This window comes from Peromyscus leucopus, chromosome X, assembly GCF_004664715.2.
Source record: "Peromyscus leucopus breed LL Stock chromosome X, UCI_PerLeu_2.1, whole genome shotgun sequence".
NCBI lineage: Eukaryota > Metazoa > Chordata > Mammalia > Rodentia > Cricetidae > Peromyscus > Peromyscus leucopus.
In genome coordinates, this window is record NC_051083.1 from 72,832,440 (window position 1) to 72,858,105 (window position 25,666).

The following is a 25,666-nucleotide window of genomic DNA, read 5'->3' on the forward strand; positions in this document are numbered from 1 at the left end:
CCCTGTCGGGCCTCTGACAGTAAAATGGAGGCGGGGTGAACCTCGTCTGGGCCTCTGACAGTAAAATGGAGGAGGGGTGAACCCCGTCTGGGCCTCTGACAGTAAAATGGAGGAGGCAGTGAACCCCATCGGGGCCTCTGACAGTAAAATGGAGGAGGCGGTGAACCCATCGGGGCCTCTGATAGTAAAATGGAGGAGGCGGTGAACCCGTCGGGGCCTCTGATAGTAAAATGGAGGAGGCAGTGAACCCATCGGTCTGAAGAAATGGAGGGGGGAACCGTCGGGCCTCTGATAGTAAAATGGAGGAGGCGGTGAACCCTGTCGGGGCCTCTGACAGTAAAATGGAGGAGGCGGTGAACCCAGTCGGGGCCTCTGATAGTAAAATGGAGGAGGAGGTAACCCCGTCGGGGCCTCTGACAGTAAAATGGTTGAGGCGGTAACCCTGTCGGGGCCTCTGACAGTAAAATGGAGGTGGGGTGAACCCCGTCGGGGCCTCTGACAGTAAAATGGAGGCGGGGTGAACTGCGTCTGGGCCTCTGACAGTAAAATGGAGGAGGCGGTGAACCCAGTCAGGGCCTCTGATAGCAAAATGGAGGAGGCGGTAACCCAGTCGGGGCCTCTAACAGTAAAATGGAGGAGGAGGTAACCCCATCGTGGCCTCTGATAGTAAAATGGAGGAGGCAGTGAACCCTGTTGGGGCCTCTGATAGTAAAATGGAGGAGGCGGTGAACCCCATCGGGGCCTCTGACAGTAAAATGGAGGAGGCGGTAACCCCGTAGGGGCCTCTAACAGTAAAATGGAGGAGGTGAACCCCATCGGGGCCTCTGACAGTAAAATGGAGGCGGGGTGAACCCCATCGGGGCCTCTGACAGTAAAATGGAGGTGGGGTGAACCCCGTCAGGGCCTCTGACAGTAAAATGGAGGCGGGGTGAACCTCGTCTGGGCCTCTGACAGTAAAATGGAGGCGGGGTGAACCCCGTCGGGGCCTCTGACAGTAAAATGGAGGAGGCGGTGAACCCTGTTGGGGCCTCTGACAGTAAAATGGAGGAGGCGGTAACCCCGTCGGGGCCTCTGACAGTAAAATGGAGGAGGCGGTGAACCCCATCGGGGCCTCTGACAGTAAAATGGAGGAGGGGTCAACCCCGTCGGGGCCTCTGACAGTAAAATGGAGGAGGCGGTGAACCCCGTCGGGGCCTCTGACAGTAAAATGGAGGCGGGGTGAACCCCGTCGGGGCCTCTGACAGTAAAATGGAGGAGGCAGTGAACCCCATCAGGGCCTCTGATAGTAAAATGGAGGAGGCGGTGAACCCCATCGGGGCCTCTGACAGTAAAATGGAGGCGGGGTCAACCCCGTCTGGGCCTCTGACAGTAAAATGGAGGAGGCGGTAACCCCGTCGGGGCCTCTGACAGTAAAATGGAGGAGGTGAACCCTGTCGGGGCCTCTGACAGTAAAATGGAGGAGGAGGTAACCCCGTCTGGGCCTCTGACAGTAAAATGGAGGAGGCGGTAACCCTGTCGGGGCCTCTGACAGTAAAATGGAGGAGGCGGTAACCCAGTCGGTGCCTCTGATAGTAAAATGGAGGAGGAGGTAACCCCGTCGGGGCCTCTGATAGTAAAATGGAGGAGGAGGTAACCCCGTCGGGGCCTCTGATAGTAAAATGGAGGAGGAGGTAACTCCATCGGGGCCTCTGACAGTAAAATGGAGGAGGCGGTAACCCTGTCGGGGCCTCTGACAGTAAAATGGAGGAGGCGGTAACCCCGTCGGGGCCTCTGATAGTAAAATGGAGGAGGAGGTGAACCCTGTTGGGGCCTCTGATAGTAAAATGGTTGAGGCGGTAACCCTGTCGGGGCCTCTGACAGTAAAATGGAGGAGGAGGTGAACCCCGTTGGGGCCTCTGTCAGTAAAATGGAGGCTGGGTGAACCCCATTGGGGCCTCTGATAGTAAAATGGAGGAGGTGGTGAACCTTTCCAAGGCCTCTACAGACTGTAAAATGTAGGAGGCAGTGAACCCCGTCCAGGCATTAACAGTAAAATGTATGTGACAGCGAACTTCATTGAGACCTCTGATAGTAAAATGGAGGTGATATCGAACCTCGTCAAGGCCTCAACAGACACTAAAATGGAGGTGCCAGCAAACCCCTTCAAGGCACTGACAGTAAAATGGAGGTGTTGACCTTGCTGAGTACTGGGCCTTGAGCAGGCTGAAGCCTAGGTGGAAGGAAGGAAAGCTTAGTAGATGGGGGTCTCCACAGCTGTTACAGAGATGCCAACTAAGAGCAAAGCGGGAGCCTGTAGAGGAGGGGAGGGGTCGCAGTGGAGGCTCTGAGTTATGACTGGAGGCATGTTGTTGTCTGAAGCCTGGTACATTGAGGGACAGGGACTTTACCTCTGTACTTTCCTTGAGGCCAGGCCTGCATCCTTCAGAACCTTACCTTCATTTTGGTATAGACTGTATGGACATTGCTTTTCCAAGGACCAGACTGAATTTTAAATATATATATATATATATATATATATATATATATATATATATATATATTTGTACTTATGCATATGTGTCTGTAGAGAGGACATCAGGTTCGCTGGAGTTTGAGTTCTAGATGGTTGTGACATTGGTAGCTAGGTGTTGGCCACTGGGTTTTGGGAACTGAATTCCTGCGTTAAAAAAAAAAAAAAAAAAGAACAAACACTACAACCACCTCCAAAAAGACTGGCTAAGTGCTGGTAACTGCTGAGCTGTTTGTTGAGCCCCTCACCCCTTTTTTGTGTCTGTGTGCTTTTATAAGACATGATATTGCTCTGTGTCTGGACATGGCCTCCTAATATTCCTGCTTCAGCCATCTGAGTACTGGAATTCTAAGAATGTATAAGTACACCAATCTTTTTATTTGTTTGTTCACTTGGTTTTTTTGTTGGTTTGCTTGAATATTTTTGAGACAGGGTCTCACTGTAAGCCAAAATGACCAGAACCTCCCTATGTGCCTTGGGCTAGACTTGAGCTAGGTGTTTTCAGCCTCCAGAATGGAATGCTCTGATTAAAGAAGAGACCTGAGTCACCATGTCTGGGTCTTTTTTTTTTCTGGGCAGTTTTGACCAGGGCAGTTTTGACCATTGAGCCCAGGCCTTATTGCATGGTAAACATACCCTGCACCATCAAACTACACCGCCAGGCATGCCGAGTTTAGCTTTGCTATCAACAGATTTGGGGTATGCCTGTGATCTACAATGATAGCATCCATGGATTCATTTTTCATCAGATACTGCTTTAAAGATCTGTTCAAAAATTTTAGGAATCTGAGAATGATGGGACCAAAAATTAGATACCTCAGTTGTTAAGTACAAATACACTTGGAGTCAGGGTTAAAGCCATCATTAATTTTTTTCTTTTTAAGATTTTAATTTTCACCCTGTGGTGGTGGCTGTAGTACATGCCTTTAATCCCAGGTCTAGGGAGGCAGAGGCAGGCAGATCTCTGTGAGTTCCATGCCAGCCTGATCTACAAAGGGAGTTCCAGGACAGACAGGACTGTCATACAGAGAAACCCTGTCTCAAAAAACATAAAATGATTTTAATTTTCAACTATGCATATAGGTTTGGATGTGAGTGTAAGTATTGGCATATGAGCTCAGTTGCTTGGGGAGAAGAGAGGTATTAGACCATCCTAGAGCTGGTGTTGCAGGAAGTTGTGAACCACCTGATGTAAGTGTTGGGAAACAAGCTTAAGTCCTCTGTAAGAACAATATGCACTCTTAACTACCTAGTCCTGTCTCCAACCATCATTTTTTTTAATTCAGAAATTGGAAATTGTTAACTTCTGATTTAATAATACATGGAAACTGGCAACTTTTTATTCAACTAATTTCATTCTTATTAGATATTTTACATTTTATTGTTTAAGTTCATTGTTTTAGATTCAGGTGAGAGATCTGTTTTTCTGTTTTGAATGTCAAAACATTAAATTATGTTTCCCCCTGAAGAAAAGCAGTCTGAGAAATCTGGGACACCACCAATGGAAAACTTCAAGCACATAGCAATCTATCACTATGATATTGATAATGAAAAAGAGGAAGTAGTGGAAGTGGTAGAAAAAGTAGCTGATGGACTGGACCATTCAGCAGACTCTCCTCCTACAGGTAAAATATACCCAGTTCTGAGTTTGATGGTATCCCATAGTTCAATTTCTTTGTGTGTGTTGGGAAAGGGGTTTGTCAGAGGACAATTTCAGGAGTTGGGTCTCTCCTCCCACCATGGGTGTCTCAGGGATGAGTCATGTGGCTTTCAGGCTTGGCAGTAAGCTCTGCATTTTTACCTCCTGAGTTATCTTGCCTGCGCAGTTCATTTGACTTTTACATTGCCACCTGAAATAGAATAAAAGGTTAGTATTTTCTTACACTTTGTTTACTCTTAATCTTTACAAGCCTGTATCAAAATTCTGAAAATACATATAATACTTCACCTGTACAGTTTACATACATCAATAAATTGTTGGAGATGCTGTGAGTGTGTTACTCTGATTGATTGATAAATAAAATGCTGATTGGCCAGTAGCCTGGCAGGAAGTATAGGCAGGACAAGCAGAGAAGAGAATGCTGGGAACAGGAAGGCTGAGGGAGGAGATGCTGCCAGCCACTGCCACCATGAAAAGTAAGATGTAAGATACCCATAAGCCACGAGCCACATGGCAAGATATATGTTTATAGAAATGGGTTAATTTAAGATATAAGAACTAGATATCAAGAAGCCTGAACCATTAGGCCAAACAGTTTAAATAATATAAGTGTCTGTGTGTTTATTTGAGTCTGAGTGGCTGCTGGCCAGGGTGAGACACAGAAAAACTTCAGTTACAATAAATTGTAAATAACTTATAGTGATATTAACCTAGAATGGCTTGAAAAACTACTCTTATAAAATTATAGTAATTAACAATTTTATTTCATCTGTCCTTCAGAATAATATTGCATTTATACTTCTGCTTTAATATATGTTGAAAATGCCAAAAAACTATAAATAAAATTACTATTTCATTAAAATTAACTAAAATAGCATATTTAATTTTTCAGTTTTGTTTTCAATAAAAATGTTTTTCATTCTTCTGGTTAAATGCAGAAAATAATCCAGTATTTGGTAATCCTAAGAAGACATGGGTTCCTACAAGAAAGGATGATGATACAGGGTAATATGTTAAAAAAATTTGCCTGCTCAAAAAATATTTTCATACCTGTAATCATAGCACTGGGGAGGTGGAGGCAGGAGGGTAAGAAGTTCAGTGACATTCTCAGCTACATAAATAGTTCATGATCATCTTGGGCTATCTGGGTTCCTGCTTTAAAAAAGCAAAAAATAGGAAAATTTTACTTTATCTAATAAATATCAGATATGTTATTTCCCACGTGATAATTCCTTGAAACAAAGCATTTTATATTATAAATTTACTTAATTAAAAGGCTTGCCTTTGGTAGTGCTTTGTGCATGGGGGTGATTCTTGACCACTGAAATGAACCTCAGCTTTAATTTTTTAATGTGATTTCTTTACAGAACTGAAGTAAAGAATAAGATGGATAACATTGGAGGTACATTTTTGATGTATTTGTATCTAGAGAAAATTTTTTAAAACTATGTAGTATTAAAATATTATTTTGGAAAAAAATAAAAAAAAACTATATAGTGTTAATGTGCTATAGGATTGTTAATTAATACTTTATTCTCAGAGATAGGATTATGCACAGATAATTTTTTACTTAGCTTGAAGATTTTCTTAGTTAACCTTTTCCTTGATAGGAAATGTAAAACTGGTACTTTTATATATGTGTGACATAAATGGCATTATGGGAAGTAAAATGAATGAGAAAAAGTTTTTTGTTTTTTTTTTATAATTCTTTGGATTCACAGATTTATATATACATGTCTTTATGAATACCAGTGTTTCATTTACACTTTTCTTTAGGGATCCTCCTGAATTCCTTTCTCCCTCCCAACTTCTTTTTCTTTTGAAACAGTATCCCTACTGTAACAAGCACCCAGAACTTAGTAGACCTCCAGACTTTAATAGGCCCCAGACTTTAGCACAACTGGTGCAATGAATGAAACACCATTCAGACCTTGAAACCCAGAAAGTTAGTACAAATTCCCACTGTCTTAGTCAGGGTTACTATTGCTGTATGAAATACCATCACCAAAGTAACTTGAAGAAGAAAGGGTTTATTTGCCTTACACTTCTCAGCACTGTTCATCATCAAAGGAAATCAGGACAGGAACTCAAACAGGGCAGGAACCTGGAAGCAGGAGCTGATGCAGAGGCCATGGATGCTTGCTCATCGTGGCTTGCTCGGCATGATTTCTCAGAGAAACTAGGAACATGTACCCAGGGATATGATCTGGGCCCTCCCTCATTAATCACTAATCAAGAAAACAGCCTATAGGCTTACCTACAGCTGGATCTTATGGAGGCATTTTCTTAACGAGGTAACCCCATCTCAGATGAATTTAGATTGTGTCAAGTTTACATAAAACTTAGCAACCCATCTGTCAAAATAGCCACAAAGGCCAAGTCAATGGTTCCAGGATGTGGCTGGGAAAGTTCCGGGAGTGAAAAATCTGTATATGTATTAACCCTGCAGTTTTGCTTCTACAGTTTCACTTCTTGTTAGTCAGGATATGACTTTTGCGCATAAAACGCTAAGAACTATAAGGGTTAGGGCTACATCATCTGGCCAAATTCTCCATGCTATGTGCTGACTAGCAAGAAAGACTTTCTCTTCAGCTTTAAGCGTGTCTGTGTAGAGGTCCCTGGTGGGCTTACCTTGCAATACTACCTAGTCCTGGCTGTCCTGGTTATCATTATGTAGATAAAGCTGGCCTCTAACTCACTTATATCCACCTGCCTCTGCCTATCTCATCCTCTTTTATGATTTATATATTTAACACACTGAGTCCAAATATTCCTGCCCATATCACTTTTAACAATAAATTATGTATCAAAAATGAAAGACAATTTTACTGGCCAGTAAATTTTTAAATTCTCTGTTTTGTTTTGTTTTGTTTTGTTTTTTTGAGCTGAGGATTGAACCCAGGAACTTTGCTTGCTAAGCAAGTGCTCTACCACTGAGCTAAATCCCCAACCTTTACATTCTCTGTTATCAATTTTATGAGCTTTGTAAGTGACAGTACTCATGTTTATTTGATTTCTTATGTAGTATTTTTTGAGATTATAATATAATTGTGTTATTTTTCCCTTCCCTTTCCTCCTTCCAAACCCTCCAGTATATGCCACCCCTGCTCTATTTCAAATTCTTGACCTTTTTTTTTCTTTATAAATCTTGTGATGTGTGTTTTTTCTTTAACTGTTGTCACACACACACACACACACACACACACACACACACACACACACACTATTGGTTTCTGAGACAGAGTATTACTATGTATCTCATCCTAGCTTGAAAATTTCTATTTAAGCCACCTTGATCTTCAAATAGCAGATCTCCTAACTGGCAACAGGGTGATATAGTTATATGATTGAGATACCTCATCTAGTTTAGGAGACGATATTCTTTAAGAATAACTAAAATGTTCTTCCTTTCCAGGGATTATTTATACTGTCAAATCTCTTTTGGAGGATTTCCACAGTTGGGTGGTATCAGAGTACTTGTTTTATAAATTTATTGTAGTATTGTATGCTGAAAGCATAAAATACTAGTTTCATCATAGGTAGTAAAGGTGATGATGGTAGAAAGGCATGTGTTTTGACAAACATTATTTGAAGCATTAAAATTTTATGAACTGTAAAAATGTCCTATAAAGAGCATCACAAAGACCAGATAGGTGGTGGTGGCACACACCTTTAATCCTAGCACTTGGCAGGCAGATGCAGGCAGAACTCTATGAGTTCAAGGCCAGTCTGGTCTACAGAGTTGCAGGACAGCCAGGGCTACATAGAGAAACCCTGTCTCCAAAAAAAAAATGCAAAGCTTCACAGAAGTATTTAAAATGTTCTTGATTACTAAGCTAAGTTTTTTTCAGTCTTTGCTACTGTTTCTATTTGGAAACAGTACATTTCAATATATCGTTACTATGTTACAAATAATTTTTTTTTTTCTTCAAGCAGAGTGCTCCAGCGTTCAGACTTATCCCGTGGCATGTTTCTTTCTTTCTTTCTTTTTCTTTCTTTCTTTCTTTCTTTCTTTCTTTCTTTCTTTCTTTCTTTCTTTCTTTCTTTCTTTCTTTCTTTCTTTCTTTCTTTCTTTCTTTTTCTTCCTTCCTTCCTTCCTCCCTCCCTCCCTCCTCCCTCCCTCCCTCCCTCCCTCCCTCTCTCTCTCTCTTTCTTATTAAGACAATTTTTTCATTCATTTCACAAACCAAAGATCTCCCTTTTTCCTCTTCTCACCACCCCCCCGGCTCCCCCCATAAACACCTCCTACTTCCCCTCCTACAAGAAGGCAAGGCCTCCCATGGGGAAGCACATCCAGTAGAGGCAAGGCACAGTCCTGTAGTCCCAGATACTGGGGAGGCTGAGACAGGAGGATCACTAGAGTTCAGGAGTTCTGGGCTGTAGTGTACTGTGTTGATTATGTGTCCACACTAAGTTCGGCATCAATACGGTGACCTCCTGGGAGCAGGGGAACACCAGGTTGCCTGACTAGGGGTGAACTGGCTCAGGTCAGAAACAGAGGAGGACAAATAAATTTTTATAACTTAATTTAATTATTCTTTTTGAATGTTGGCCTTCAAATTTTACTTTTTAACATATAATGAGTTCTGTTATTTTTGTTTTATGTTTTTGATCCACTGACTCTGCCTCCTGAGTGCTGGTATTAAAGGCATGTGCCACCATTGCCTAGCCGCAAAATGAGTTCTAACAGTAATAGATTGTCCTTCCAATTGGAGAGTAGTCTTTCAAATAAAAAAAAAAATGTTTATCCTTATACAGGTCTCTTCTTGTTCTATTATTTTGTTTATTACTCTTTTTTATGATCTCCAAATTTAAAAATTATCTTCAGCAAGAATATTATACTTGTAGTAATGTTAGGTATTCCTCATTCACAATAATCAGGAACAGACATGTTTCCAATTTTAGAATTTTATTTGACTCTGGGATATTTGTATGAAAAGCAAAAATCTTGAGTGCTGTAAAATGTGAACTGCTTGAGGCATTTTGTTGATACTATTTTTAACTGACTTTGGTATTGTTGAATGACTTTAAATCTGTATCTGTGTTTACTTGCATATGTGGGAGCAATATCATTTTCTCCAGTATTAAATTTTAATGACTATTGTTTTTCAATGTAGCTGATGTTAGTAATGCTGTTACTGAAAAGAAAAAAAGAATGGAGTCATATATTAAAGGTGTTGTCAAAGACTGTGACAAGAATATCAAACAACATTTGAAATTTCATGAAGATGAACTGTAAGACTTTTCATTTCTTTCGAGCCACATTTGTATGATTTTGTATTATGCACTGGTGCTAAGTACTCCATTATGTGGAGTATATTGAAAAATTTTGGCTTTCTTTTTCTCCAAGCCATCATAATAACTTTCTGGATTGAGATAAGTTTCTGGGAAGCCTGGGAAGATCATTGTTTTTCTCCTTTTAAATGACATTTAAATGACATTATTTTTAAAAACTCATTTCTGTTCATTCTGGAAGACAGTAAAAGATAGATGTCATAGAAACTTCATGTTTATAAATATGCTTGACAGAAAGAAAATAGTCAATTTAATATTGTAAATAATTTATGTATTTTAAGAGATTTAATCATTCCCTTGTCGTCTTAGCTGTACGAAAACTAATTTAAAAACTTAAATATTTTTTTCTAAAATTCATACATGTGATCATACATATGATGTCATATATATAAACAGATATAGATAGATCACATGTCCTTATTATTTAATAAGACAGGCATGTGAGAACACTTTTTACTTTTTTTTTTTCCTTTTATTTTATTTTACAATACCATTCAGTTCTACATAACAGCCATGGATTCCCTTGTTCTCCCACCTTCTGCCCCCCTCCCCTTCCCCCCAGCCCACCCCCTATTCCCACCTCCTCCAGGGCAAAGCCTCCCCCAAGGACTGAGATCTACCTGGTAGACTCAGTCCAGGCAGGTCTAGTCCCCTCCTCCCAGATTGAGCCAAGCATCCCTGCATAAGCCCCAGGTTTCAAACAGCCAACTCATGCAATGAGCACAGGACATGGTCCCACTGCCTAGATGCCTCCCAAATAGATCAAGCCAATCAACTGTCTCACCTATCTCACCTATTCAGAGGGCCTGATCCAGTTGGGGGCCCCTCAGCCTTTGGTTCATAGTTCATATGTTCCCATTCCTTTTGCCCAAGAGTGGTATAGATGGATCTTGGGGGAGATTGATTCCCAAAATTCTAAGAAAGTGCCATATTGATTTCCAAAGTGGTTGTACAAGCTTGCATTCCCACCAGCAGTGGAGGAGAGTTCCCCTAGTTCCACATCCTTTCCAGCATAAAGTGTCGTCAGTGTTTTTGACCTTATCCATTCTGACAGGCATAGAGTGGTATCTCAGAGTTGTTTTTATTTGCATTTCCCTGATGATTAGGGATGTTGAGCAATTCCTTAAATGTCTTTCAGCCATTTGAGTTTCCTCTGTTGAGAATTCTCTGTTTAGTTCTATAGCCCATTTCTTAATTGGACTGTTGGTCGTTTTGATGTCTAATTTCTTGAGTTACTTATATATTCTGGATATCTGTCCTCTGTCAGATGTGGGGTTGGTGAAGATATTTTTCCCATTCTGTAGGCTGTTGCTTTGCCTTGTTGACCATTTCCTTTGCTCTACAAAAGCTTCTCAGTTTCAAGAGGTCCCAATGATTGATTGTTTGTCTCAGTGTCTGTGCTACTGGTGTTATATTTAGGAAGTGATCTCCTATGCCAATGTATTCAAGGCTACTTCCTACTTTCTCTTCTAGCAGGTTCAGAGTAGCTGGATTTATGTTGAGGTCCTTGATCCACGTGGACTTAAGTTTTGTGCACGGTGACAGATATGGATCTATTTGCAGCCTTCTATATGTTGATATCCAGTTATGCCAGCACCATTTGTTGAAGATGCTTTCTTTTTTCCATTGTACACTTTTGGCTTCTTCAAAAATTATATGTTCATAGGTGTGTGGGTTAATTTCAGGGTCTTTAATTCGATTCCATTGGTCCACATGTCAGTTTTTATGCCAATATCAAGCTGTTTTTATTACAGTATAGTAGAGCTTGAAGTCAGGGATCATGATGCCTCCAGAGGTTGTTTCATTGTACAGGATTTTTTTTAGCTATCCTGGGTTTTTTGTTTTTCCATATGAAGTTGAGTATTATTCTTTCCAGGTTTGTGAAGAATTGTGTTGGTATTTTGATGGGGATTGCATTGAATCTGTAGATTGCTTTTGGTAAAATTGCCATTTTTACTATGTTGGTCCTGCCTATCCATGAGCATGGGAGATCTTTCTATTTTCTGACATCTTCTTCAAATTCTTTTTTCAGGGACTTAAAGTTCTTATCATAAAGGACCTTCACTTGCTTGGTTAGTGTTACCCCAAGGAATTTTATGTCATTTGTGGCTATTGTAAAGGGTGATGTATCTCTGATTTCCTTCTCAGCCTCTTTGTTCATTGTATATAGGAGGGCTACTGATTTTTTTTGAGTTGATCTTGTATCCTGCTATGTTGCTGAAGGTGTTTATAAGCTTTATCAGTTCCTGGGGAGAATCTTTGGGGTCACTCAAGTATACTATCATGTCATCTGCAAATAGGGAAAGCTTGACTTCTTCCTTTCCAATTTGTATCCCCTTAATCTCCTTATGTTGTCTTATTGCTCTGGCTAGAACTTCAAGTACTATATTGAATAAGTATGGGGAGAGCAGACAGTCGTGCCTCATTCCCGATTTTAGTGGAATTGCTTTGAGTTTCTCTCCATTTAATTTGATGTTGGCTGTTGGCTCGCTGTAAATTACCTTTATTATGTTTAGATATGTTCCCTGTATTCCTGATCGCTCTAAGACTTTTATCATGAAGAGGTGTTGGATTTTGTCAAATGCCTTTTCTGCATCTAGTGAGATGATCATGTAGTTTTTTTTCTTTGAGTTTTTTTTACATGGTGTATTACATTGATGAACTTTTGTATGTTGAACCACCCTTGCATCCCTGGGATGAAGCCTGCTTGATCATGGTGGATAATTGTTTTGATGTGTTCTTGGAGTCTGTTTGCCAGTGTTTTATTGAGTATTTTTGCATCAATGTTCATGAGGGAGAACGGTCTGTAGTTCTCTTTCTTTGTTGTGTCCTTGTTTGGTTTAGGAATCAGGGTAATTGTAGCCTCATAAAAGGAGTTTGGTAATGTTCCTTCTGTTTCTATTGTGTGGAACAATTTAGAGACTATTGGTATTAATTCTTCTTTGAAGATGTGGTAGAATTCTGCGCTGAAACCATCTGGTCCTGGGCTTTTTTTTTTAATGACTGTTTCTATTTCCTTAGGGGTTATTGGGCTATTTAAATAGTTTATCTGGTCTTGATTTAACTTAGGTATGTGGTACCTATCCAGAAAATTGTCCATTTCTTTTAGGATTTCCACTTTTGTGGAGTAGAGGTTTTTGAAATATGACCTGATAATTCTCTGGATTTCCTTAAAGTCTGTTGTTATATCCCCCTTTTCATTTCTGATTTTGTTGATTTGAATTCTCTCTCTCTCTGTCTTTTGGTTAGTTTGGATAAGGACTTGTCTATTTTGTTGATTTTCTCAAAGAACCAACTCTTTGTTTCATTAATTTTTTGTATTGTTCTCTTAGTTTCTATTTTATTGATTTCACCTCTCACTTTGATAATTTCCTGGCGTCTATTCTTCCTGGGAGACTTTGCTTCTTGTTCTAGAGCTTTCAGGTGTGCTGTTAAGTCACTAGTGTGACTTCTTTTTGTGGGCATTTAGTACTAATTTCCCTCTTAGCACTGCTTTCATAGTGTCCCATAAGTTTGGGTATGAGGTGTCTCCATTTTCATTGATCTCTAGGAAGTCTTTAATTTCTTTCTTTATTTCTTCCTTAACCCATTGGTGATTCAGTTGAGCATTATTCAGTTTCCATGAGATTGTAGGTTTTCTGTACTTTTGTTGTTGTTCAAATCTAACTTTAAACCATGATGGTTTGATAGAACACAGGAGGTTATTCCAATTGTTTTGTATCTGTTGAGATTTGCTTTGTGGCCAAGTATGTGGCCGATTTTAGAGAAAGTTCCATGGGGTGCTGAGAAGAAGGTATATTCTTTTTTGTTAGGATGGAATGTTCTATTAGGTCCATTTGGGTCATGACATCAGTTAAGTCCTTTATTTCTCTGTTAAGTTTCGATTTCGGAGATCTGTCCAGTGGGGAAAGTGGGGTGTTGAGATCTCCCACTGTTAATGTGTGGGGTTTTATATGTGGTTTAAGCTTTAGTAATGTTTCTTTTACATATGTGGGTGCCCTCGTGTTTGGGGCATAAATGTTCAGAATTGAAACTTCATCTTGGTGGATCTTTCCTGTGATGAGTATGTAATGCCCTTCTTGATCTCTTTTGATTGATTTTAGTTTGAAGTCTATTTTGTTGGATATCAGGATGGCTACACCTGCTTGTTTCTTAAGACAGTTTGATTGGAAAGTCTTTTCCCAGCCTTCTATTCTTAGGTAGTGTCTATCTTTGAATTTAATATGTGTTTCTTGTATGCAGCAGAAAGATGGGTCCTGCTTTCGTATCCATTCTGTAAGCCTATGTCTTTTTATAGGTGAATCAATTCCATTGATATTAAGGGATATTATTGACCAGTGATTGTTCATCCCTGTTATTTTTGGTGGAAGTGTGTGTGTACTTCTCTTCTTTGGGGTTTACTGCTGTGGCTTTATCTATTGCCTGTGTTTTTGAGGGTGTATCTGACTTCCTTCGGTTGGAATTTTCCTTCTAGTGCTTTCTGTAGGGCTGGGTTAGTGGATAAGTATTGTTTAAATCTGGCTTTGTCTTGGAATGTCTTGTTCATTCCGTCTATGATGATTGAGTGTTTTGCTGGGTGTACTAGTCTGGGCTGACATCCATGGTCTCTTAGTGTCTGCATTTCATCTGTCCAGGTCCTTCTGGCTTTCAAAGTCTCCATTGAGAAATTGGGTATTATTCTGATGGGTTTGCCTTTATAGGTCACTTGGCCTTTTTACTTTGCTGCTCTTAATATTCTTTCTTTATTCTGTATGTTTAGTTGTTTAATTATTATGCGACGAGGGGACTTTTTGGGGGGTCTAGTCTGTTTGGTATTCTATGGGCTTCTTGTATCTTCATAGGCATTTCCTTCTTTAAGTTGGGAAAGTTTTCTTCTATGATTTTGTTGAATATATTTTCTGTGCCTTTTGACTTGGTATTCTTTTCCTTCTTCTATCCCTATTATTTGTAGGTTTGGTCTTTTCATGGTGTCCCAAATTTCTTGGACATTTTGGTTCATGACTTTGTTGGCTTTAGTGTTTTCTTTGACTGATGAATCGATTTTTTCTATTGTATCTTCAATGCCAGAGATCCTCTCTTCCATCTCTTGCATTCGGTTGGTTATACTTGCATCTGAAGTTCCTGATCTTTTACTCAGATTTTCTATTTCCAGCATTCCCTCTGTTTGTGTCTTCTTCATTTTTTTTATTTCCCTTTTCAGGCCTTGGTCTGTTTCCTTTATTTGTTTCTTTGCTTTTTTATGATTTTCTTTCAGTACTTTTTTGTTTTCTTCCAGGACTTTATTGTTTTCTTTTAATTTGTTTGCCCTTTCCGCTAGTTGTTTATAGCGTTCTTCCCATTTTTTTTGTCTTTTCCTCTACACAAACCTCTACCTTCTTCATGATGTTATTCATAAGGCTGTTTTCTTCTCCTTCCAATTTTTGATGTTCAGGTCTAGATGTTGGAGGCAGGCTAGGTTCTGGTGATGCTGTATTGCTCTTCATTTTGTTGTATGTACTTCTGCCTTGACATCTGCCCATCTCCTTGTGGTTTGCTCTTGGTCTTATCAGCTCACTTGGTTCAGGCCGAGCTGACACTTTCAGGAAGTCTCTTTCTCTTGTCCAGATGGGAGCTTTCTTGTCCAAATGGGAACTCTGGGGCAGGATGGAAGCTCTTATCTAGAGGGGGAGTCCTGGAGCAGGATGGGTGTTCTTGTCCAAAAGGGAAGTTCGGGCAGGATGGGAGCTCTTGTCCAGAAGGGAAGTCCGGGGCAGGATGGGAGACCTCTCTGGTCCAGAAGGGAAGTCCGGGGCAGGATGGGAGCTCTCTCTTTCTGGTCCAGAAGGGAAATCTGGGGCAGGATGTGAGCTGGAGGCCGGTCTCTAAGTCTCAGGATGTGGCTGGGGTCTCAGGCGGATGGGCGTGGGGGCAGGGCGTGGAGGATTGCAGAGGCTGCCGGGTGGTGGCTAGAACCTGGGGCCAAGTTGGGCAAATCTTCGTCAGAGTGGCTGGTGCCCAGGGATGGGGTCTGAGCTGGGCCCGGATACTCACCTCTGGTTCGGAAGGAAAGTCGGGGGCAGGATCAAGAACACTTTTTTATTAGTTATGGAAAATACTGGAATCAACATAAACATAATTTTATTTTTTTATTTTCCCAAAGAATATTTATTCTGCTATTATGCCCTTCTTTTATAATACATAATATGGGAATTTAATTTTTCTTTAAATATTCTCTTCATCTTGATGTGTAATATAACATTCATTATTATGTTTTACAGGCGGGAGTTTAAAATTGAATTTACTGAGAAGATTATAACTGTGTTTCCACAATGGGATTTGGATATAAAGCATCTTGAAGACCAAGAAGATAAACTAACTGTTAGTATCACAATTGTTGTTATAATTAATCTATTATTACTAATTTTTGAGTTAAAATAGAGGAACCATTCTTGCATTAGGCACATGAAAATGAGCTGTACTTCAAGATCTATTACTGGTTTTATGTTCCATTCCTGGTGAACCATAAACCACAGAAACAGAGACACATGCAATGCTCATGAAAGCCATTGAACTTCTGATATCAGTTAAGATTCTTGCAATTTCAAGCAACAGAAACTTGCAGAAAAATAAATGAAGAATTACTGGTTTATGTAAAAGAAATTAAGGGTAGGTTAGTTTCAGACATAGTTGAATGGTGTGTGAAATGCATCACATAGCATTATTTGAGCTGTTTTTGGGTCTTAGTGAACCTACTAAATGCAGTATGGTCAATCTTGTTTTCGGACTTAACTACAAGTTTGTTAGCTTCAGTGAACTAAGTTAGTCTTTTCTCAAAGCCCTGGAAGAATATTCTTGCATGGGAATATCACTGCCCTGGTTTTGAACATTTCCCTGTTCCTAAACTAATCAATGTGGCCAGAACATGGTTTGCATCTTTCTCTTCCTCTCCTCTCCATGTTCCTCTCCTTCTTTCCCTCCCCTTTGCCTTACACCCCCTTTCTTACCTTCTTTCTCTTCTTCCAGTTCTCCTTCTGTATTCTTGACTTAACACAGGGCATTTTGCAAGGCAGGCAAGCACACTTTTGCAAAGCTACAGCACGAGTTCACAACATCATTTATTATCAGCAGTCAAATACGTGTTATTTCTCTATTCCCACATTTCTGAAAACTAACCCTATGCTTACATTTTCTAGCATTAAATACACTTTCCATTGGTTTATTTTCACCTTTTCATTTTAGAAAACTATATTAATATTACATTTTAGGTCCTAATTATATCTAAACAGTTTTGGTTTTGAATGGTCACTCCAGTTATGTAATGTTAAATTTGAAACACATGTGACATTCAGTGGGGCAGTTGAGTAAGCTACTAGTATGTGAGAATGGAATTTAGGAGAAAGCCATTGTTTAAGGACACAAAGTTGAGAATTATTAATTTAAGGTAATTTTTGAGCCATGGAGATCAAATGAAACCATCAAGAGGTAACTGAGGGTGTAGTGGTGATACACACCCTTAATCTCAGCACTCAGGAAGCAGAGGCAGGTAGATCTTTGAGTTCCAGGCCAGCCTGGTCTACATAACAAGTTCCAGGACAGTCAGGACTACACAGAGAAACCCTGTCTCAAAAAATGTGACTGAGGATGTAAACAAAAAGTCTAAGGGCAGATCCCTAGAGTTTTTCAGTGCATTTATTCTAGAGGGTGAAAGTGAAACAGGAAAGCAGATTGAGAACAAGTGTTCTATTATGTGGAAATTAAATTATTCCAAGTAAATGAAGCCTTTTAAAAGAAGAAAAGACCATTACTTTCACAGTATACAGGTGAAAAAAGGTAGATTTGACAATATGGAGTTCATCATTGGTGTCTTGAATCAGAATGATTAGATTCAAAAAGTGAGTGCAACCCTCATAAAAATGAATACAGGACAATGTAGGAAAAACTATTAGCCTGAGGAATAATATACTAGTTTTTTTGTTGTTTGCTTGTTTTAAGAGAAAGGGAATATATTTAAAAAGAGGAAGACAATAATAATTGCTGAGTTCTTAAGAATGGGGTATTTGAGGAGGTTGAAAATAGGAAGGGGAATAGTGCACATGACGTATACAGCTGAAGATGGGTGGTTGATGTGCTTGCTGATGAGAGACAGAGCGGCCTCTTTGCATTGCTTCTGTGTGTTCCATGAGATAAGGTCATGTTGCCATCAGGTAGACTAGCCGGAGCTGAGGTTTCCAAGCTCATAATTTAGCCAAGTAAAAGTGAGAGAGTAAGTATGGCGCAGTGTGCATATGCCAAGGTGTGTTTTAATGATTGGTTATAGAATTTAAGGTTGGAAAGAGAAAATTGAAGGTAACAGGAGCAGGGACATCAGTGAAAAGAAGGTAGGATTAATGGATTTTTGGTCTTGAAGGAATTCTCAGCTATAATACTAAAAAGAGTAAGCTACAGTGTAAAGTGTTAGAGTATGAGCTCATAATATGTGAAGAGATTCTATAATGATTATAGCTTCGATTCTGAAGACATGATGTTTTGGATCTGATTCAGATTTCAGTAATAGCCTTGGAGCAACAGACAGTGTACCATTGTATCTGTTTCCTCATATTTGAAAGAAAATGATGAGCATCTATTTCTTATAGTTGTTGAAGTATTAGGTGAATTTGTATAGAATTAATCTACTTAATAGGGTTCAAAATAATATCTGCCATGGAATTAATGCACACTTTCCATTACCAATACTATAGAAAGGTGTGTTATGAGTAATGGCAAAATATAGAGTACAAAGTCATTGGTGGAGAATAAGTTAAGGAGCTAAAAGGACAGATTTATTGGAAAATCATCTGAGTAGACACTAGAATAAGTTATGTCTTGCATACGAAGAACTCCTGCTTAGTTGCACAAGGTGCATGCATGTAATTCCAGGTACTTGAGATGTTGAGGAAGGAAGACCATGAGTTCTTACTGTTCTATACATATAGAATTTGTCTTCAAAAATTCCTACTCCATGACTTTGAGGATGTTTTTTCTGGTTAGCATTAAAAACACAAATTGCTTAAACTTAGTGATAAAAAATATCAAAACAAAATATTGACAGCATTTATTATAAAAATTCTTTTTAAGATTAATTTATAATTGTTTTTCTGAATTTAAAAGTTTAGTGCATGGATTAGCTTAGTTGTAGACTTTAGCAAGCATGAGAGAAGCCCACCACATCATCAAGAGCAACCAACTTCACACTTAACTGATATTACAGTCTTCCATTTATATTTGTAGGATATTTTTTATCAGCAAAAGAACATTTTTGAACAAACTAAGATGCATCAGTATCAAGGCCTGAAAAGACTGAAGCGGGAAAATAAGGCGTTTTTAAAGGTATGTTGTAAATTATAACAGAATGCATTTTCTTTTTAATGGCTGGAGAGACAGCTGTGGCTTGTGGGACTGGAATTCTTACATTTTTGGTTGTGAGCCTAGCCTTTAATGGCTGAGACATCACCCCAGTCCCATAATGTATTCTAATACATTTCAGAATTTTAACTATTTTCCATTCTGAATTAATTGATTGTAACTGAAATGATAAACAAATTGGCATATCTCTCATGATTTTGGCAGGGACTTACTCAAATCAGGAAGTATTAGGTTGAGACTTTTATCAGAAATGTGCTTATGCATCAAACACATAGAATATTAGCACTTTATTCTCTGTTTAACTGTAAATAATACATCTATACATCATTTTAACATTATAATTTGTCCTTGTATTTCCAGTATTTGTTAAATAAGGAAACGCTTAATTGAAATTATTGAATATTTTTGTTTTCAAATGTATTATAGAAGCATTTTCTGACATACTATATTTTAGAATAATTACAGTGACCAAAATTATTGTATATGCCAAATTATAATTGTAAAGGAAAGTCCAGAAACAAAAGATAAGTGAGAATTAAAAATTTGTAGACTCGGGCTGAAGAGATGGCTCAGCAGTTAAGAGTGCTAGCTGCTCTTTCAGAAGACTGGAATCTGCTTCCCAGCACCCACATCAAGAGACTCACAACTCCAAGTGCAGGGGATCTGACACCCTCTCCTGGCCTCCATGAACACCCACATGCACATGTATGCATATACAGACACACCCATATAAATAGATGACAAAATCTTTAAATATTTCACAGTTTTATATGATTCTCTAGAAGTATATATGCATATTAGTGAATCAAGGTCCAAACAGTAGTTTTAAGACACTTTCAAAGAACTTTATACTGATTTTCATAAACATCTTAAGTCCAATAAAAGTGCTATTGGTTACCACGAAGGTTTTCATACCACTGCTGCATTTTTTAGGGTTATTGTGCCATGCTGCCAGTTGTTTTGGTTCATATTCATTATAATTGAATATAACTATTGGCTGCCTCTCTCCTTGGAGTCTTCCCTGCTACCATCTGGTACCATGAAATTTAGTTCTCAGAGAGGAGGCTTTCAGGTCAGATCCAGCTTGGGTCCTATGGTCCCTGTGTCCAAAGTGCACAAAGGAGTAGTTTAGTTAAAAGAACTATTTATATATTCAGCAGAGAATTGGTTTCTTTTCATTTTTTTGCTGCTATTAACTCCAGCTAAATACCTGTTCTCTCTCTGTCCTTCGGGCCATCTCCCATAGGTCTGCCATGTAAACTATCTAAAATATCTCTTTTTGCAAATCTAATCTATAACTTCCAGTTCTATGAGATCCCCTCCATTTACTACATCTGCTCATCAACCTTATCTCTCTACATAATTGCTTTATCTAAACCCACAAACTGTGTACTTCCATTCTTTGTTCATATTCTTTCCCTATAGCATTTTTAATTGCTTTAATTTTGAAATCTTATTCTTTTGCCAACCTAGTTGGAATCACCCCATTTTCTATACTATAGCTAAAATAGATTCATTTCCATTCCAGTTATGGAGTCTTTGAATTACTTTGTTTACATTTTTTTCCTTTAAAAGGGTGAGGTATCTTGTGCTATTATTTTTTTAAAGTATCTCCACAGCTTTAACATAGTAGTACACTTTATATTGCAAGTAAAAATAACATGTTAGTTAAATTAACTTATAATTTTCACTGGGTATAGTGGCACAGGCAAATGATGACAGTTGTGGGGAACCTGAGGGTGAAGGATGGGAAGTTGGAGGCTAGCTTGGGCTACACAGCAAGATCCTGTAATAAAGAAAACATGCCAAAATGTACTTTTTGTTTTATATTACTTGGAAACCATCTCATAATATAGATCACTTAATTATCTTTATTCACATTGACTTTTTGTAACCTGATATATGAGAATCTTATCAGAAATTCTCAGAATCACCATATTTACTGATTGGACTTTTGGATTTTCTAGTGTTTCTAATTCTATACATTTTTGTTCTTTTTTTAAAAAGATAGGATCTTATGTGGCTCAGGCTGGTGTTGGTCTTCCTCTATACCTGAGGAAATCTATACCTCTATACCATGAAATCCTAATCCTTCTGCTTTTACCTCTCGACTGCTAAGATTACAAGCATGTTCCACAACTTGATTTATGTTGTGCTGTGGATCAAACCCAGGGATCATTCATGCTAGTCAAGCACTCTACCAACTGACCTAAATATCCAGCCCCACCCTTCTTTTGAGACAGTGTACTGCTTTGTTGTCCTTGTTAATGTTCAGCTCTTTATGCTCTCAACTGGGCTTCAGGGTGACTGGGAGCTGCACTTTTTTTTTTTTTTTTTGCTCTATCTAACCCTAAAATCTCATTAAACTATTAATTCACATACTACTACTTTTGTACATGCTATAATTGCCTTTGATTCCTTGTTCACACATATTCTTTATGGTATGAATTTGGGTGTTTATATATATAATGTTTTTAAAGTTATTTATTTGTATTTTATGTACATTGGTGTTTTGCCTGCATCTATGTCTGTGTGAGGGTGTCAGATCCCCAGAAACTGGAGTTACAGTTTTGAGCTGCCATGTGGGTGCTGAGAATTGAACCAGGGTCCTCTGAAAGAGCAGCCAGTGCTCTTAACTACTGAGCCATCTCTCCAGCCAAATATTACAATGTTTTATGAAGATGGAGTAGATAAAGGATACTATTTGAATATGAAAAGATTCCTAATTTTAAAAAGTAATTTCAAACTTTAGAGCCTGTGATGAAAACGTGTTTTTTTGTGTTTTAGGCTTTGAAGGACTTGGAGAACGGCGATCTACTTACCAGTGTACGCAGTGAAATTAAAAATCAAATGTCTTTGTTGCAAAAAAAAATTTCAGATAGTTAAATGCTGAGTTGTAATAACATGGAATAGTAGAAGTCCCAACATACTTTGTTTTGCTTAAATATGACACTTAACAAATGTTATTCTGATGAGTCTTGAGAAAAACTTGAACTTGAGTAATGTAACCTGTGTTAACTTAGAAACATGTCTTTCAAATTTGAATATATTTTATACCATATTTAATTATTAGCTTTTTTAAAGTGTGGCACCTCTGTTCCTGTTGGCTTCCAAATAAAATCTAAACAGTTATATGACATGTGGCCATTCCTGTGAATCAAGGCTTTGGCTCTTTACCTTTGTTAGTGAATTTTTCTTACAATGTTAATTAACTTTTATGAACAAAGAATAAAAATAAGAGGCACTTACTTGAACAGACCATAAAAAGACTTAGAACATGTTTGTAAAGAGAATGTAAACATATTTTTAAGAAAAATAAATAAAAACAGAATAACTAAGGATGATTTAATTTTCCTATTTTTCTTGGCTTCTCAATTGTCCTTGATTAGCTCTAGCTTTGGGCCCTGCTTGCTCAGTAGGATGTTTCCTAATACCAGTATGTTTTATGTGGGGTTAAAGGGCAAATGAGAAGAGAGGGAGGAAGAGAAGGAACAAAGAAGCAAGGGGGAAGTGAGAAAAATGTGATTTAATATCTTTCAGGAGAGAATGAATGAAGTAATCCCTGACTCTTTCAAGTAATGTCCTGTTAGCACCTCTGAGTCAAAAGAAGGTGAAGCTTTTACCAGAGGCCATGAGTACACAGAGGCACAGACTGAGAGTGCTTAACAAATCTCCATGGCAACTTGGATACAAAATCCTATTAAATTTCTGAGGTCTAACCTTGATTCCCCAGGAGTATGTACTTCTATTTTTCCATTTATGAAGGAAAAATGTGTCAAAGCTCAATAAATCCACTTCATGAAAGCACACAAACATCAATTTGTGATTAATTGCAGCTCACAGAGCTATTCACAAGGTGAATAGCTCACTCTGTTCTAATAATTAGGTTCTGATTTTTCCCTTCACAGAGCCCCCAAACTATGCAGGTAATAGATGAGAAAGAAATAATTCAATTACAGTTTTAACTACATTTAACTGTTTCTTTTTTCTGGAAAATTACACTTGCTTTAAAAAAAGGTTAGGTATTCAATCAGAGAAAACATGTCCAAAAGCATACAGAAATGTGCATTATATTCTGTGAGATATTATAACTGTTATTATTTTATTTCAATATTGTTAAATATGTTTCTAAAATTTTTATTAAAGATAAAATAGTAACATACAAATATTGACTGGTTTTGAGTTTAGTAATAAAATTAAGACCTAAAGACAAAAAATATTTTTCCAATAAGAAATATTTCCATTTACAGACAATACTTTAATATTTTTTCACTCACCTAAATCTAACAAGTCCTATTTATATCATTATTCTTCACATTTTGTACCGTAAAGGCAACAACATTGTAAATATATATATTTAACAGGAAATGCATAATTATCAGAAATTATATATTGTAAAAATACATCAGATATTGATTAAAATTAGAGTAACTTTGTTATGTAATACTGATTGATACTCTGAATTATCTGTTCTTCAAAATTTTAAACATCATTTAATGTTAAACTACTGTCAAATTGACAAGGTTAATCAGCACATTCACATAAAATAAAATTCACTTCTTATTTGTTTTTAAGGCCAGAAATACAACATGTAATGATGAAACCAGAGTATTGTAAACTTCATTATTTTGGGACAGGATTAGTAATCTTATATATTAAAATCTTCTGATGAACCTAATTACCACTAAGTATGAGTAGAGAATAACTTCAAGGGAATAGCATGTCCAAAATAATTTGATTTGTGACGTTTGTATGATAATAAAAGCTATCATTTTTATCTTTTCAGTATGTATCATGAAAACACATAAAAGAAAATTCTTGTTCTCCCTTACTGTTTATTTTTGTCATTATGTTTATCCTAAAATGGCATAGATGTAAAATGATTATTGTTTTTAAACATCAGTACATTCATGAAACAAAGCCTGGCTACTTAGATACATTTTCATTCTAAGGTATTCTTTTTCTTTGTGTTTGTACTAGAATATTGAAGCATGTTTATATAGTATTATCAACTGTGCTTTATCTAGAATTTTGGAAGAAAATTCTTCCATATGTCAAATTAATCAATTCATTTTGGAATACATTTTTATCAATAATTTTCTTGTTATACTCAACCAAGTTTTAAGAATGAAATAAAAATGTGACAATTGGAGAAATTAAAGCAAAATCTGAAAAGATAATCTGTAAAAGTTCAATAAGAAAGAAGTAAGTAAATTTCCATAGATAAAACACAGTATTAGAAATTAGGTCTCACTATTTGTTAATTGATTCATTTATGTAGTAAATATGTAATATTTATTATGAATATGACAGGGAAATAGTCTAAGTTCTGTAGATGCAATAGTGAGAACCTCATACAAATTAATTTCAAATACCATAAGAAACTGTAAACTCAGCAAGTGAAATGTAGAATGGAGGAATAGAGTAAAATTCTGTGCAATTTTAATAATATGACAAAATTCCCATGTCTTAAATGGTGACTGACCTAATACTCACTACAAGTAAAGTGAAAATGCTGTCAAGCAGGAAAGTGATAGATATACTGGAACCTGCTAGGTATGCTAATATGAAAATTAGAAATTTAAATAGCATTCTTTATTTCCACTGTTCATAAACTTTTAAAAGAAGTAATCAGGATGTTACGGTTCTAAAAGTAATATTTTTCTTCCTGTAGAAACAAAATAGTGGCAATATTTATAGTTAAGGAAATTATTTTTGAGAGATCAAATTGAAAGTCAGAAACAAGTCAGAAAATGTATTATTTAGAGAGAAAAATTAGCAACGAAAAAGGGAGAAGAAAAAGTTGAACCAGACAAATCCACTCTGTGTCTTACCAGCTGGTGTGACCTTTAAGTATTTAACTTTTCTAAGACTTTATTTTCTGCATCAATATATAGGAATTACAGAATGAGGTTTTAGTACAAACTTTGCTAACAATAGGAATGGGGCATACAGTCAGAATTATTTTTTGAATATGAGTCTTTTTTTTACACCTGACAACAGCCTATTAAGACCACCAACTAATAAATGGGATGTTATAAAACTGAAAAGCTTATGTATGGAAAAGGACGCTTTCATTTGGACAAAGTGGCAGCCTACAGAGTGGGAAAAATTATCAAATATACAACTGATAGAGGATTACTACCCAGAATATATTACTATTTAGAGTACATAAAGATCTAAATGAATAAATATAAAAAAATTACTTAAAATGGGATACAGAGAGGTCTCTGATGATGAAACACTTAAAGAATGTTTAACATCCTTATCCTCAGTGAAATGCAAAATAAAACTATTTTGAGAATGCTTCCTCATTAACACTGGGAGTGCAAACTGGTACAGCCACTGTGGAAATCATTGTGAAGGTATCTCAGAAGTTAAACATTTATTTACCTCAATCTAGCTATTCTATTCAGGGGCACATATGCAAAGGACTCTATTTCTTACTACGAAGGTACTTTCTAACTCCTGTTCTTCCTGATCAATTTATAATAGCCAGAAACTAGAAACAGCTGAGGTGTACATTAACTAATGAATGAATAATGGAAATACGGTACATTTACACAGAATATTATTCTTCTGTTAAAAATTAAACTATGAAAATTTCAGGTAACTGGATGGAACTAGACACTATCAACCTGAATGAGGTAACCCAGACTCCCCAAACCAAATATTGCTTGTTTTCTCTTACAAGTTGCCATTTATGTTTTCAGTATGACTGCTATGATCTGAATAACCACAGATGTTAGGTGCCTAGTAAGGGACTAGTTGAAGGAAGGAATCTTCCAAGGAAAGGGTGCTGGGGATGTCTTTCTGCATGC

The 25,666-nt window shown here is 37.6% G+C and overlaps 1 protein-coding gene across 1 annotated transcript; it reads left to right on the forward strand.

The window, feature by feature from the left end:
* The first annotated feature begins 3,982 nt into the window (after nucleotides 1-3,982).
* LOC114696789 (synaptonemal complex protein 3-like) lies at nucleotides 3,983-22,189 on the forward strand. Its single transcript, XM_028874746.2, has 7 exons — nucleotides 3,983-4,134; nucleotides 5,108-5,174; nucleotides 5,537-5,571; nucleotides 9,287-9,404; nucleotides 15,722-15,821; nucleotides 18,711-18,809; nucleotides 21,633-22,189. The coding sequence occupies exons 1-7, from the start codon at nucleotides 4,011-4,013 to the stop codon at nucleotides 21,729-21,731; spliced, it is 642 nt and encodes a 213-aa protein (XP_028730579.1). The 5' UTR covers nucleotides 3,983-4,010; the 3' UTR covers nucleotides 21,732-22,189.
* Nucleotides 22,190-25,666: the final 3,477 nt, after the last annotated feature.